This window comes from Aethina tumida, chromosome 1, assembly GCF_024364675.1.
Source record: "Aethina tumida isolate Nest 87 chromosome 1, icAetTumi1.1, whole genome shotgun sequence".
Lineage (NCBI taxonomy): Eukaryota > Metazoa > Arthropoda > Insecta > Coleoptera > Nitidulidae > Aethina > Aethina tumida.
Genome location: NC_065435.1, coordinates 13,481,649 through 13,497,167, shown reverse-complemented (window position 1 = coordinate 13,497,167; position 15,519 = coordinate 13,481,649). Strand labels below are relative to the sequence as shown.

General features: G+C 33.7%; 4 protein-coding genes across 4 annotated transcripts; 3 read left to right on the top strand and 1 right to left on the bottom strand.

The window, feature by feature from the left end:
• The first annotated feature begins 2,269 nt into the window (after positions 1-2,269).
• LOC109599724 (uncharacterized) lies at positions 2,270-3,335 on the top strand. Its single transcript, XM_020015745.2, has 3 exons — positions 2,270-2,614; positions 2,670-3,024; positions 3,080-3,335. Exons 1-3 carry the CDS (start codon positions 2,517-2,519, stop codon positions 3,209-3,211), a joined length of 585 nt encoding a protein of 194 aa, XP_019871304.1. The 5' UTR covers positions 2,270-2,516; the 3' UTR covers positions 3,212-3,335.
• A 44-nt stretch (positions 3,336-3,379) lies between these two features.
• On the bottom strand, positions 3,380-5,012 carry LOC109599719 (mannose-1-phosphate guanyltransferase beta). Its single transcript, XM_020015739.2, has 2 exons — positions 3,974-5,012; positions 3,380-3,761 (listed from the first exon to the last, which is right to left on the bottom strand). The coding sequence occupies exons 1-2, from the start codon at positions 4,815-4,817 to the stop codon at positions 3,526-3,528; spliced, it is 1,080 nt and encodes a 359-aa protein (XP_019871298.1). The 5' UTR covers positions 4,818-5,012; the 3' UTR covers positions 3,380-3,525.
• Positions 5,013-5,380: 368 nt separating this feature from the next.
• LOC109599715 (succinate--CoA ligase [ADP/GDP-forming] subunit alpha, mitochondrial) lies at positions 5,381-10,094 on the top strand. The gene is made up of 5 exons (XM_020015734.2): positions 5,381-5,673; positions 5,888-6,120; positions 9,101-9,362; positions 9,413-9,657; positions 9,713-10,094. Exons 1-5 carry the CDS (start codon positions 5,637-5,639, stop codon positions 9,926-9,928), a joined length of 993 nt encoding a protein of 330 aa, XP_019871293.1. The 5' UTR covers positions 5,381-5,636; the 3' UTR covers positions 9,929-10,094.
• A 610-nt stretch (positions 10,095-10,704) lies between these two features.
• Positions 10,705-15,431, top strand: LOC109599731 (U2 snRNP-associated SURP motif-containing protein). The gene is made up of 12 exons (XM_020015755.2): positions 10,705-10,856; positions 10,909-11,025; positions 11,083-11,179; positions 11,233-11,428; positions 11,765-12,667; positions 12,721-12,963; positions 13,021-13,204; positions 13,265-13,433; positions 13,489-13,696; positions 13,755-14,033; positions 14,306-14,368; positions 14,498-15,431. The coding sequence occupies exons 1-12, from the start codon at positions 10,839-10,841 to the stop codon at positions 14,814-14,816; spliced, it is 2,796 nt and encodes a 931-aa protein (XP_019871314.2). The 5' UTR covers positions 10,705-10,838; the 3' UTR covers positions 14,817-15,431.
• The last annotated feature ends 88 nt before the right edge of the window (positions 15,432-15,519 follow it).

Here is a 15,519-nt window from a genome sequence, read left to right as displayed (position 1 = left end):
TGATTTTGCTTAAGAATGGGAGGAGGCTAATTGGTCGGTGTTTTTGGGGAATAGTTGATTTTTGTTTGGTTTAGGGATTGGGATGATTATGGCGGTTTTCCATGGATCTGGAAATTTTTGATGGATTAGGGCAGTGTTGAAGATGTCGACAAGTTGTTTGATGATATTGAGGGGTAGGTTTTTTATAGTTTCATTATTGATTTTGTCGTGACCTGCAGCTTTCTTTTCAGTGTTTTTATGATGGACTTCACCTCTGATAGGTCTGTCAGCTCGGTTAGAGGGGTTTCTGCGTTTTGTATATTGTTTATTGCATTGTGTACTTCTCTTTTGGTGATGTTGTCACTTAGGTGATTTGTAATGTTGTTTTGGGCTGCGAAGTGTCTGGCGTATTCCTCTGCTTTTTCCTCGTTACTGTATTTAATTCCGTTTATTGTGTGGTTGTGCTTGTTAGCTTTCTTCTGATTTTCCAGTGTGTGTTGATGTCGTTCCGCGTGTTGTTTAGGAATTCGTTCCATCTGTTGTTGTTGTAATTTTTGATGTTGTTTCTGATTTCTTTATTCATATCCCTCAGGATTTTGTAAGCTATTTGTCCTGGGTTTCTTATTTGGTTCCTTTGTTTTATCATATTTGTTATTTCGGGTGGAACTTCTTGATTGTTCTCTTTTTTTGTACTGTAGGTTGTTTTTGTTTATTGTATATTGTATTACCTTTGTGAGTTTTGTTTGCTTCTTCCATAGAGTTTGTTTCGTGTAGCTTCCAGTTTTTTCTTATATCTTCTTTAAATATTGCCCAGTTGGTGTTTTTTATTGTTTGTCCGTTTTTGTGAATTTTAAAGGTTGCTAGTTTTGTTATGATGGGTAGATGGTCTGAACAAAGGTCGTTTATTGCTTTGGGCTGTTCTAGATCTGTGCTTTGCTTGGTTATGATGAAGTCTATTGTGGAGAGTCGCTGACCTGCTGTTAGATATCTGGTGTGTGAGTTTTATGGATAGTGAATTTTGTGTGGTGTCCTGTTTAGGAATTTGTTTAATGTGTTGCCGTTGGCGTTGTTTTTATAATTGTTCCAGTTTGTATGTTTTGCGTTGAAATCGCTCATTAGGATAGAGTTTAGATGTTTTGTTATATCCTGTAGGTCTTGTTCCTTGATTTTGTTGTTTGGGTTATTATATATGTTAATGATTATGTAGTTTGCTACTTTTATGGTTTGCGTTTTGATTGTTGTGTTACGTAGTCTATTTGATTTTTTATGTAGAATAGCAGGTCTTTATTGTTTAATGGTTTATAATTTGGAATTTTAGGGGAGTTTTTATCGTTTAGTCCGGGTTCTTGAATGGCTCTAATATCAATTCTATGTTCTTTGAGAAAGTATCGAAGTTCTTAAGATTTTTCTTTAATGCCGTTTGAGTTCCATGATGATTTTTTTGTGAAAATGTTGTTTCTTGTATTATTCATTGTCATTTAGGAAGTGTTCGATTATTTCTAATTTAGTGGCGTTTTTTGCCTTTAAGGCTTTTAAGTCGTGAATAATTTGGCTTATGTTTAGGTCATTACATACCTTTTTAAGTTCTTGGAAGGCTGTTGCTGCCGTTGCCGGTTTCTCTGCTTGCTTTGGTGTTTCCTGAGATTTCTTGGTCACTTGTGTGTTTTTTTTTGCTGCTTGGGCGTAGTTCATTGTTGATGAGGTTTTTTGGAATTTCCTTTCCTGTTTGGTTCAGTATTCTTTCTAGGTCGGGCATTCCATGTAAGATGCTGCGTGGACCCCGTTGCAATTGCAGCATATTGGTTTTATTCCATATGGCTTGTTGCAGTCCTTTGTTAGATGGTTTTTCGGGCATTTTACGCATCTTGGCGGGTTATTGCAGTTGCCTGAGCCGTGTCCAAAATTTTGACATCTGTGCCACATTGGGTGTTTTCTGATTTGGTACTTTAGAATCAAATTGATATTGAGCAGAATATTCAATACTTTTGTCTGAATCCATTCATTCATTCAGTTAATCCAAAATGTACACAAAAAAAAATAATGACTGTGACTATGATCTGTGTGTTCTCTTTGCTATCAATGAGTTACAAAAAGATATAAACTAAAAAAATAAACCAGAAAATATATTGTCTAATATTTTAAAACTTCTCCCTAATAATTTTCATTATTCTAAATAATGTTTTCAATAATTTAAGTACAAATTAGAGTATTGATAAAAATCGAGATGTTTTCTAGATCATTTCGTGTCAAAGTACTCCACTGGTGATTCACCAGTCAGACACCAACGGTACCTCGACAGTGTCTAACCGGCACGGTCAATCAGACTCACTCAACCAGGACAGCTGATTCATCTACGACTAAAAATCATCGAGAATAATCAATCAATCAACTAAAACCTATGGGATTCGCACATCATTAACTTATAAACAAACCAATCACAGAATCAAATAAACACTTTTAGGCTATGTGTATAGGTTAGCATTTTTTTAGGTTATGTGTTTGTATTAAGTTTCGTTTTTTCTTCGTGAACCATTAAAATGGATAAAAGTAATGAACGTAAGGTGAATTTACAAAAATTAACGCTTATAGAACTGAAGGAAATATTGGAGAGAGAGAATGGACTCGCAAAAAACAAGTAATAATTTAAAAACCATAGATTAAGTCATGTTTCATAATATATCTACTTGTAGGTCTTTGTTGAGGAAACTGCCAGACAAAGGCGAGTCCATAATAAAGTTTCGTGACAAGGTTGAAGCGGAAATTAAACATAGGGAGAGTGTTGAGGCACTTGAAGCTTCATTTGCCACACTGTCAGTTAATGTTGACCTACCTGTTGATAAGCACACTGAGAAAATATTTGTGATGGAAAAACCCGAAAAGAAAAGGTTTATACCCGGGTTGACGCTTCAAAAGGAATATCATCCGAAAGCTGGACATGATTCGTCAAAGTTCATAGAAGATGCCAAGTATTTTAACAAGCAGACACAACGTTTGTCACTTCCAGAATCAGTTGGTATTTTGAAAAAACAAGATGAAAGGACTAAGGTAAATAGTTGAATCAAACTATTTTTTGTCCATTTAAATAATTGTGTATTTGTAGGAGGAACAAATTCGAAATAAAACTGCAAAAGAGATGGAGCAATTAGAGGAGTTAGGAAAAGATGATGAAAGTGCATCCAATAGTTCCAATGAATCTGATAGTGACAGTACTCCAGATGACGACAAACCATAACGTTTGATTTTGATTGTTTAATTAATTTATAAACCATTTTATCTGTGATAATTCTAACTTATTTTCATTTCATCATATGTATAAATGAAACATTAAAGGTTTTTTAAAAAATATCGTTGTATTTAACTATGTAACAATTTACGGACAGGGAAAAATCAAAATGACCCATGTACTAAAACAAAATATATTTAGAAAATTCATTACAATCTAATTTTTAAATAATATTAGAGGAATGGTTAGTTCATATGTATTAAATACATAAAAAATTTAAAACAACAGTACAGTTAAAAAACATAGAACTCTGAAAAATAATTTTACATAATAATTTGGGGTTCTGGAACTGAAGTGGCAATGTTCTTGTGTGGCAAGACTTGTCCTCCATTTATGTAAGTCTCATCTTTCACAATGACATCTTCTCCCAAAACGGTGATTCCTTCCATCCTCACCCATCGACCGACAGAACACCTCCAGCCAACAATACAACTTTCCAACCAGGAATTTGAACGGATAGTTGCGTCCCTCAATATGGTACACCGTTTAATACAAACACCTGTAAACCAAAAAATTATTTTGTTATTGTTTATATAAATACATTTCTGTAGGGACATTTAACATTTATGATTAAACTTAACAAATGATTGTAATTTGAATTTAATTACTTCCTTTTGTAATTAAAAGTGAATATATTATTCATAATAATATGAATCATTTAATATGTTATTACATCAAATAATATTGATTATTTTCTTATCAATATCTTACCATCTTCTATGACAACCCCAGGTCCAATGGTGACATTGGGGCCTATCTGGCAATTATTCCCGATTTTAGCTGTGGGATCCACCAGCACATTTCCAACAACACCAGGTCCTTTGTACAATTCTTGGGAATCTTTTGAACGCAAATGCTTTAAATATAGGCACATGCCAGTGAGGAAGTCTTTTGGTTGTCCCACATCCATCCAGAAACCTTGCAATTCAAATGCATACAGTTCACTGTCAGCAGCCATTCCAGGAAACACTTCCTTTTCAATTGATGTAGGTTGAAGTTTAATTCTACTTAAAATGCTTGGATTCAGTATATACAAACCAGCATTGATTTTGTTTGATATGAATTCTTGAGGCTTTTCAACGAAGCTCTCTATGCAGTTATTTTCATCATAAACAACTACACCATATTTGGAGGGTTCTTCTACTTTGGTTACCACAATGGTGCCTTCCTTGCCATGGTTGGCGTGAAATTTGGCCAACTCTTTGAACGGAAAGTCACAAATAATATCCGAATTGAGCACAAAGAATGGCTTGGAACTCTTCTCTAGAATGTCCCTAGCTAAGGCAATTGGTCCAGCAGTACCCAATGGCTCAGTCTCATGTGAAAATACTAAAGTTATACCTAATTTGGTGGCTTCAACAGTCAGTTCTTTCTCCATTTGCTCAGCACGATAGGACACAGCCAGAATAACTTCAGTCACTCCGGCTTCCACTAAGGCTTCTATTTGGTGTAGCAGAATTGGTTTGTTTGCGAATTCGACCAGAGGCTTCGGTCTGCTCAACGTTAAAGGCCTCAGTCTCGTGCCGTAGCCCCCAACTAAAATTAAGGCCCTCATCTTTCTGTTCAACTGAAAACAAATCTAAAAGCACCGCCGGCCGGAAAAATTTAACTCAGTGAAATGTGAAAATTATCTTGTTGGCATTACACGTCATAACTACACATTAACACATCAGTAATGTTTTTGTAGATTTGTCTATGTAGATAACAAACGTCAAAATCATGTAGAGGTTAAATTATTGACAGCTCAGCAAACAAATACCTGAGCCTACGAAAAATGTTAGATGCATTTTATTTTTATTAATAGTACCTTTTGCGATGGTTATATATAAAATATGTTATAAATTAAAGAATTGTCCATTAAAATTTAAACCAAATAAACAAAATATTTAATTTTAAACTTTGAAATTCAACTTGTGTAGTTCTGCCAACGGTCACTAGATGGTACTATAAAAGTAGAGCCGGTAGAGGCCACAGGTGTTCTGTATGCCATGGAATATTTCACATTATATAACATCTCGGATGATAGATGGCGCTCTAATATATCAATTGAAATTATCTTACTCTAATTAACAAAGTCCAAAAAATATTTAATGTACTTTGCAGTGAACCGTTAGGGTGTAAAAACAATCCGCTTTGAATTTGCGGATGTTGTAGTAAATCTTCGCGGTGATTAGTGAATCGATAAAAATTACAGACTTCTGTACAACATATCAATCCAATTGTCCCTGCCCAACCGTATGTGCTCTATTTTCAAGTAGACGGGGTCAAGTGAGAGAGTGTTTGCCGAAATAAAAGTTCGAATCCGATTAATGTATTAAATAAGAATTAGATAGTTTCATCGAACTAAATTAAATAAAACAAAAATATTCTAGTTATGGCTGCCCCTACAAGAATACTCAGCAGGTTAGTTGGTGAGTATGAACTTATATAATTAAAAAAAAAGTGTTCAAAAATAGAATATTGTATCCTTGAGGAAAATTCAGTAAATTCTATTATTGTTTTTATTGTGGAAAAGCCGAATTGTGTAAATTAACAATGTTCATAAAAATTATCTAACCTATGCAATCCAAGAACAAAGTTCAAATTGTCTATTGAATATGATTTAATGTATAAACACTGTTACAGCTGATGGAATAAAAGTTGGTCACCAAGTTAGATTTAACAGTTATGAGGCGACTAGATGGAATCTTAAATTAAATGCAAACTCTAAAGTCATCTGCCAAGGATTTACTGGCAAACAGGGAACATTTCACAGTAAACAGGCTATTGAATATGGTACCAAAGTAGTTGGTGGTGTATCACCAGGAAAGGGAGGAAAAACACATCTTGACTTGCCTGTATTCAATACTGTAGCTGAGGTAAGTCAGTTTTCCAATAGGCCTTATTTTTCAAATGTTTACTTATCACTTTCTTACATTATTGATCAGTGCTTTGGTTAACCTTTGGTCTCTACATATTTACAAAATTTTTTAAGGTCAGTTTCATACATTTAGTACATATTTTGCTTCTTAAATATCTAATAAAATGAAGGAAAACGTCGTGTTAAATCAAAGGATATTTAATATGTCTTGCTTTAATTTTACTATTTGGCTTGTGCCAATTATTTAAGAATCTAAAAGTTTATAATGACACCTTTTTTTATCATTCATAAATGCCCTTGCTAAATTGACAAGGACATAGTAAAAATTTTTCCAATAAGATTCCAATATACTATCAAATTAACTGATAACTGATATGTTACATATTATTATGAAGTGACTTCAGGAAATGTTAATGTGTGACTTGAGTACACATGTGCATGGTACATTGATAAGAGTTATATCTTTATTTTATTAGAAATAGATAAATATGAGTACTGAATCAATACATAAAAAATGTAATATTAATCTAGCATTTCTAAAACAGAGAAGTAATTAGCAAAATTTGAATACTTAGACTAAATGATGTATATTTGAATATGATAATATTTGATAGCACTGGTCAATGTAACATAAATGAAAAATAATAACGTTGACTTTAGTGACTTATATATTTATATTTGTTAATGATACGGTTTTAATTGTTTTGTACAAAGAATACAAAATATTATTACGAAATTGTGATAATAATAAATTTAGTTTTTATAAATAAAATGTCTGTATAATTAATAACAAAATTGTTTTACGTACATATCAAAGAGTAATTCATAATAATAAACAGTAATAATTATTATATCTATTTTAAAACAATTTAGAAACAGATGCGATAACTACTTATTAATGAGAATTATAGAATAATAAATATACACTTTTTCACTTATGGACAAGTTAAATATTTATTTTAATTATTTTTATATTTAGAAAAATATCTTGATCTAATTTTTAGTTTTTACAATATACCAGAATAAATTAAAATTATTCGTTATTATACTACATGTTAAATAATATTGTCAAAATATTTCGTTAAAATTTTTTGCTGTTGTACATTTTGGCTTGTGCCCAGATTCAGATCACATAAACACATTTAAATACATAAATATATTTTAGAAATATGACTGCGTATTAACGTTCAGGAAGTAAATTAAGACAACTGGACAATATGAAGTTCTAAAAGGCGAAGAAAAGTAAATTTAAGACATTTAAATTAATAAACCACTAAAACTCAGTATCATAATCTCTATATACTATAGAAATCAGTGTATCATGTAAATATATTATAATAATATCAATTTATTTATTCTTGATATTATGAAAATCTGTATTCTAATATCTGTATATTAAGAAAATAATATAATATAATTATAGAAAATATTAAAATTTTTTTAAATTAGTAAGGGAAGTCGTATAAATTGGACTACTTTTCTAATTCATTTTGAGTAAAATTTCATTTCCTGTTTAACTTTTTTATATTTACAATGGAAGACGCTGTATACTTTTGGATTTTTAAATTCTGGATGTGAATGCAAATGTATATGTATGTACTATATCTAAACTCAATAGTTTTTAAGTTATTAATTTTTTATCAAAAATTTTTACATTGATAGTTTAACTAAAATGTCTTTAAAGTCACTAATTTTGATATTGGAATGTTCATTTTTGACGTACACCTTTATCAAGGCCCATCTTATAAGGAACCACTGTTAGTACACTCAGGGTCTTCATTATTTGACTAATTTTGTTCATCTTAAAACATCAATAACTTTGCTATTATCAAGATATCACCATGTATGTTTTAGCATAATTAAATCAAATATTATAAAATCTTTCAATTGGTATAAGCATTCCCTATACATACAATGAATATTAGCAAAGAATTTTCTAATAAACCTGATAAATTATTCATTTTATGTAAATTTAGCTGTATTCTTTATTATAATTAAGAAAATGATTATAGAAAATATTGCAAATAATGCAGTTATGTTTAGCTACATTTTAAAGCACAAAACTAAATTATTTTTTGAAGTAATTACGCATTACAAAACATAATACATATTTTAAACGATTAAAAAAGCTTATTTTTTTCAACGACTGCGATATTACTAATTTTCGCTATTTGTTTACCCAATACAATACACAATAATAGAACTAATTGTACGCAATTTTAAATAACACGTATTGGCAGTTGAATGTGACATATAAATAAAGAATTTGATAGATACGATTTACATGTATTTATTATACTCCTTTAATATCCTAGATAAAATTTGTTAAATTTACTTTACAGGTATTTTTTAATTTTGATTATATAATCGGAGATAAATCATGAGTTATATATTATATGGTAAATATTGAATAACTGGAATTTATAAATAGTAAAATTTATTTGTGTTACTTATAAGAGACGTTATATAAATTGGTGTAACCAAATCCACTAACTATATTTAATGAATACTATATTACATCGTTTACGATACAAATTAAGCCTAGTTTAATAACACTATGTTTTGCTCTCACCTATGAACCATGAATAAAAACATCAGTTTTTTGTCATTGAATATCTAATATCTCCAACAATTCAAGAAATGCTGTTAATTTTTTTAATATATTTTAATAAATGTGTTATAATTATGACCATTACTTTATATTAATTACATCTAACTTAGTAAGTTAGGAAAAATAAATTGTTTTCTGAAATGTTAAGTAACGTAGATTACTGACGAGGCAGATAAGTTATTTATATTAGGAAAAAAATATTAATTAATTATCCCCCATAAGTAATCTGTGAGTTTATTAAAGAAGGTCGCAGTATTCTTGAATAAAGATGTTTTCGTTATTGTACAAGTTCAGGTCAAACAAATACATTCCAGTTCTAATAAATTGTGCAAACACACAAATCCCGCTACAACCAAGTATATTTTAGGCTCGCCAAGCGACCGGAGCCGATGCCACCGTCATCTACGTACCCCCGCCAGGCGCAGCGGCCGCCATCCTAGAAGCCATCGAAGCCGAAGTTCCACTCATCGTTTGTATCACCGAAGGTATTCCCCAACATGATATGGTCAGAGTTAAGCACAGGCTCCTCAGGCAGTCCAAATCCCGGTTGATTGGTCCCAACTGCCCCGGAATCATCGCCCCCGATCAATGCAAAATTGGAATCATGCCTGGACACATCCATCAAAAGGGTAAGTTTCTCGCTGTTTATTCCAGAATGGGTATTAATGTTTCCTTTTAGGTGTTATTGGAGTAGTATCCAGATCTGGTACTTTGACTTACGAAGCCGTGCACCAGACAACTCAAGTAGGCTTAGGACAGACTCTCTGCGTTGGTATTGGTGGTGATCCATTTAACGGAACGGATTTCATCGACTGTTTGGAAGTGTTCTTGAAAGATCCTGAAACCAAGGGAATTATACTCATAGGTGAAATCGGTGGTGTGGCCGAAGAACAAGCTGCCGAATATTTGACCCAGCATAATTCTGTAAGATATCCCAGTGAATAGTTACGTACTTGTACTTATTGATGATTTATTATAGGGAAGTAATGCCAAGCCTGTGGTATCATTCATCGCCGGCATCTCCGCTCCTCCTGGCCGTCGTATGGGTCACGCCGGAGCCATTATCTCTGGAGGCAAAGGCGGAGCCCAAGACAAGATTAATGCTTTGGAAAAAGCTGGTGTCATTGTCACCAAGTCGCCAGCTCAGATGGGCACTGAATTAGTTAAAGAAATGCGTCGTTTGAACTTGGCATAAATATAAAAGACATGCGTAATTTTAATGATACAGGCTATTTCAAACTAACCGTGTAATATAGTTGTAATATAGCCAAATATACATTCACCTCCATTGTAATTGCTATTATACACAATTTTACCTATATGTATATTCTAATTCCATTGTTAATAAATGTTATTATTTATTTTTGTTCTTTTTTATCCTGTGTTGCGTTGGATGTGTATATTCTTTTAAAATAAAAAAAATAAATATTCAAAAAATATTTTTTTTTGTAGATATTATGGTATATCTAAAATTAAATTAAATAAAAATTAAACAAACTCACGTTTCTAGTAGTTTTTATTTTCAATATAAAATATTAGTAGTACAAAATAGTAACAGTTATGTTTTCAATGTGCACTGAGAAAAATTAGTCTGCCAATTTCTCATATAGTGTCCAGTAATCAATAATTATGTAGTATATCGCATTCCTTCCTTCTTAATTGAAATCTTTCTTTAGATATAAGTTGAACATTATTTAAAAATATATATATTTACATTTATCAAATTATCAAACTGAACACCGTAAAGTAATAAAGCTTTTTTGAATAACTGCAATTATCTGTTTTTGAATAGTAATTTTACTTACAAGAAATTTAAATAAATAATTATAATTGTTTAAATAGTAATTATTATAAAATGTTTGGACCAGAAGATAACAGTTCAGTGTAACCACCTCTTAAAAATAAAAATCCCTAAAATTATTACTAGGTTAGAACTAACTTGCAGGGGAATATCATTGCTTGCAGTTTAGCCACCTTGACGTTTACCCGAAAATACGGATGGCAGAGAATGTGTTACAGTGTTTTGTACAACAATTTTACCACATAAACATCATATCCCGTTGAATTTAAGTTATGATTTGACTTTTTACAACTAATAGTACAAAATGACGGATAAAATAAAGGTAAATACCGTAACCAGTAAATAATGTTTGTCATAAATGTTTTCTTTGGCAGAACATACCTGAACAAAAGTTAAAAGCTTTTTCCATTGGAACCATGGGGAAAAGGAATATGTCTAAGAAAGAATTAGAAGAACTCCGTAAAAAAGAGGAGGAAAAGGCAGCGGCCCATGTAAGTTTACAAACCTCCATTCAATTGTCAATAATCTCACATCCGATTGGTCTTTAGGTGTTTCAAGAATTTGTGGAGACGTTCCAACAAGCTCCGTTAAATGGCAGTAATAAAGTTTGGGTCAAGGCAGGAACTTATGATGCAGGATCAAGGAGTAAGTGTTATTAAAATTTCATTTACTTTCATAACCTATAAACTGTCTTTCAGAGGAAGACACAAGGGATAAGGGCAAATTGTACAAACCACAGTCGAGGATTTCTATGTCACAGGAACTCATCACATCAGCTGAAAGAGCTCAAGCCTATGCCAGTATTTTGTCTTCTGATAAGAAACCTGAACGACTGGGGAAAAAGAAATCCCAACCTAAAAGTAACTTGGAAACGTTTATGGAGGAGTTAAGACAGTGAGTGTTTCAAGTTTTTATTTAATTAATAATATTGCAATTACATATTAGCAGTGGAAATTCTAATGTATCAGATTTTATTTGTTTACATGTTTATTCCCCAATCAGTTACAAATGAGTGAGTTATAAACAAACCTGCAAAATAAGATTTAAAAAGCATAAAAAATAATTATTTTATTGGTTTTATATAATGTTATTTGAAATACTACTTTTGTCTGTTACCAATTTGTTAGGTTAGGAATATTTTCTTGAGAATATTTGTTTTGATTCTTTAAACCATAAATAGAAGTCAAAGTTCTGCTGGCAAGTTCTTAACATATTCCCATTTAATTTCAGGATACAAGAAGAACGTGAGGAACGACACAAACACAAAGGAGCTTTACGAAATGCAAATCCTATAGAATCAGAACTAGACCTGTTCATGAGAAGCGGCGACGTCGGTTCGTTCGACAACGGCGATCCCACAACCACCAACTTGTACCTGGGCAACTTGAATCCGAAAATAACGGAGCAGCAACTGATGGAAATATTCGGTCGGTACGGTCCCTTGGCCAGCATCAAAATCATGTGGCCCAGGTCCGACGAGGAAAAGGCCAGAGGAAGGAACTGTGGCTTTGTGGCTTACATGAGCAGGAAAGACGGCGAACGGGCGCTCAGAAATTTAAACGGCAAAGATATTCTGGGCTACGAAATGAAGCTTGGTTGGGGGAAGTCCCTAATTCTTCCGCCACATCCCATCTACATACCTCCTGCCCTCTTAGAAATCTCAATGCCACCGCCACCTTCCGGCTTGCCTTTTAATGCTCAACCCGCACCGAGGGACAGAGATGTCCTACCCAAAACCACTGAAGAACTGAACGAAATCCTGTATAGGGCCACAGTTAAAGTCGTGATACCCACAGATCGAAACCTTCTGATGTTGATACACAGGACGTGTGAGTTCGTCGTTCGTGAAGGACCGATGTTCGAGGCCATGATTATGAATAGGGAAATCAATAATCCCCAATATCGATTCCTGTTTGAGAATCAAAGTCCTGCCCACATCTACTACAGATGGAAGTTGTACTCTTTGACCCACGGTGATTCTCAGAAGGAATGGAGCACCAAGGAGTTCAGGATGTTCAAGAACGGCTCCATTTGGAAGCCGCCCCTGATGAATTCGTACACGGCTGGAATGCCTGAGGAGCTGGTGCTCCAGGATGATGGCAAAGACGCTACCAAAGGAACTCTTTCCGTTACGTACGTATTTAATTAATTTTATGTTGTGCCTGTTGTATAAATTGATGTTGCAGGCAAAGAGATAGGTTAGAAGATTTAATACGGGGTTTAACACCGGAGAAAAAGAAAATAGGGGAGGTGATGGTGTTCTGTATTGAGCACAGCGATGCGGCTGATGAAGTGGTTGAATGCATTACAGAGGCATTGTGTAATGAAGGAACTGCAATTACCAAAAAGATAGCAAGACTGTATTTAGTGAACGATATTCTGCATAATTGCGGAGTTAAGGTCAATAACGCCTCGCATTATAGAAAGGCGTAAGACCCATTAATAAAATCTTGTTGTTGCTGCTTTCTTAACAATTTGTGTTGTAGGTTTGAGGCGAAGTTAATAGAAATAATAAAGGAACTTAAGAAGACGTTTGATAACCTGGATGGTAGATTAAAGGCTGAAGGATTTAAAGTAAGGGTCTTAAGAACTCTTAAAGCATGGGAAGACTCCATCTACCCAAAGGATTTTATGATTAAAATACATAATACCTTTTTAGGAGTGGAGGAGGTGAGTGTTCAATAACCCATTAATCCCCCAGTTAAGCAAGGTACTACTTTATAATTACAGACAGAAGAATCTAGTCCACAGCTAGAAGAGTCCTTTGACATTGATGGTGACCCACTGGACAATCAGGATGCTCAAGAGGGATACGCGTCGATTGATGGGGCTGCTTTGCTGAAAAATGCTTTTAAGGAGTATGGTAGTCCTGGAGAGGAGGAAGATACTGACATTGATGGTATGTAACCCAGCTTAACAATTTGATTAAATATTTGATCTTATTGGAACCTCAGGCGAGGAGATAAAGGATGATCCAACGGAGAAGAAGGACACAAATTTAAGCGGATTCATCACATCCAAGTGGGAGACGGTAGACCCGGATCAAATAGAGGCACAAGCAATGACAACCAGCAAGTGGGATCTTCTTGAGAGCAGTGCAGACGTTAGCCAAAGTAGTAGTCAGAATGAAAGTCAAGAGACTTTTGATTATACAGACACTAGGTAATAATACAAACTTGTAATTAGCTACCTGGTAAACTTGATGGTTATTATTTTGTAGGAACATGACTGAAGAGAGACGAATTAAACTGAGGGAAATCGAGGTGAAAGCCATGCAATACCAAGACGAACTCGAGTCGGGTCAAAGAAATCTCAAAAGCGGCTGGACTGTACCTGAACAGGTCGAACATTACAGGCGAAAACTCCTTCGTAAATCTGAGAAAGAGAAAAAGGACAAGGACAAGGAGCCAAGGAGTGAAAGACACAAGCGAGACTACGAAAAGAGTGAAAGAAGGACACAAGATGACAGTTCCGACGACGATCATTATTACAAGGAACTGTAAGTAGATTTGGTAACTATTTCGATTATGACAGCACTTAAATGTACTTCTGTATATGAACAACTTCAACGCTTTTTCTTGGCGGTTATTTTATTGTTATTTTACATGTTAAAGTTAATGATTTATGTTGAGAAAAAGTTGTGTGGTCTGTTGAAGTTGAAAAACTCAAAACATTGTTCCAAGCAAATGTTAGGTTAAGACTGTTGAAGTAAAATGTAAACATTTGTTTGGATTCTGAATTAACATAACCTCATGTCTACTGATTTTGTAGTACCTCTAGAAAAAGTAAAAAACATGCACGCAGCTCATCGATTGGTTCAACGTCCAAACACAGGTAACAAAATTAAGTTATAGTATAATTAGTATTACTATTTTTAGCAAATTAATCATCTAAATAACATGGTAATATTTGTCATGTCTGTGATAGATTAAATTTAACACTGTTTGTTAACTTGAATTCTAGGTCAAAAAGTCGTTCGCCACCGAGAAAGAGGAGTAATCGAGCATTGAGTCCACCAAGTCCTCCTAGGATAAGGAGGCACTCTCCCCCATCCTCCCGATCCCGTAAAATGAAAGACGTATCCCCATCCAGTTCCAACGGAAAGTATGCCTCGCCGAGAAATTCGAGGCACTCCCGTCATTCCCCAGCCTCTCCCACGAGGTCGAAGCATCACAAATCGACCTCACCCGGAAGAGGTAGACACCCCAGTTCCTCTCCCTCACGTTCTAGGTATCATTCCCCAGACTCTTCCAGAAAACATCGACATAAGCACAAGTATTAATTTAATGTGACTCGTTTTCTCCATCGTTTCGTTCATTTTACTTCTACCTTGTGGTGTGCCCTTCAAACTATTTTTTAGTATTTCTAGATATAATTTATTTCAATTGTGGGTACAACTTCAATGTGGGGTATACTGTGTCTAAATTTTATAAATGCTGAATAATTTGTAAATAAGATTGTATTTTTTTTTGTTAGTGTTTTTTCATACGAAATGGACTTGCAACAGAATGTCTTAATGTGACATCCAAGCATAAGAAGTGTAGAAGGCGCTTTATTACAGGGAAGGTCAGCAACGTCAGCGTCCCGTATCAAGTGCTTATAAATATATGGCATAACTTACTTTGTACCAAGTTGTGGTATATTTATGGGCACATTAAGACTTCTATGCTAAAGTGTTACGTTATGATGTTCTGTGACAGGTCTATACGCACCTTTAGAAGCGTAGACTTCTTTGTTCTGGCTGTCTGTTGCAGATAAGAGGGAACGTATCTTTCTCTTTCTTAATAATTGTAATTTGAAAGTTTATTTTGTACATAATATTCCTGTTTTTTTTTTCTAAGACTACCATGTACTACACTTTTAATTTTATTTTGTTAATAAAGAGTATTTAAATTAAGAGTGGGGTTTTCTTGAAGATAGAAAGATCAAAAATTATGCCTCAGATGGTAAATCAAATCTGTATGTCTCCTCTCCTTACCTTTTCC

Coding starts and splice junctions, on each gene's coding strand:
- LOC109599731 (XM_020015755.2), top strand. Junction 13,434..13,488: donor GGAAGATACTGACATTGATG/GTATGTAACCCA, acceptor TTGGAACCTCAG/GCGAGGAGATAAAGGATGAT. Junction 14,034..14,305: donor GATCATTATTACAAGGAACT/GTAAGTAGATTT, acceptor CTGATTTTGTAG/TACCTCTAGAAAAAGTAAAA.
- LOC109599719 (XM_020015739.2), bottom strand. CDS start 4,817: ATGAGGGCCTTAATTTTAGTTGGGGGCTACGGCACGAGACTGAGGCCT. Junction 3,762..3,973: donor TGGGGTTGTCATAGAAGATG/GTAAGATATTGA, acceptor TTTGGTTTACAG/GTGTTTGTATTAAACGGTGT.
- LOC109599715 (XM_020015734.2), top strand. CDS start 5,637: ATGGCTGCCCCTACAAGAATACTCAGCAGGTTAGTTG. Junction 5,674..5,887: donor AATACTCAGCAGGTTAGTTG/GTGAGTATGAAC, acceptor ACACTGTTACAG/CTGATGGAATAAAAGTTGGT. Junction 6,121..9,100: donor TATTCAATACTGTAGCTGAG/GTAAGTCAGTTT, acceptor AGTATATTTTAG/GCTCGCCAAGCGACCGGAGC.
- LOC109599724 (XM_020015745.2), top strand. CDS start 2,517: ATGGATAAAAGTAATGAACGTAAGGTGAATTTACAAAAATTAACGCTT. Junction 2,615..2,669: donor AATGGACTCGCAAAAAACAA/GTAATAATTTAA, acceptor ATCTACTTGTAG/GTCTTTGTTGAGGAAACTGC. Junction 3,025..3,079: donor AACAAGATGAAAGGACTAAG/GTAAATAGTTGA, acceptor GTGTATTTGTAG/GAGGAACAAATTCGAAATAA.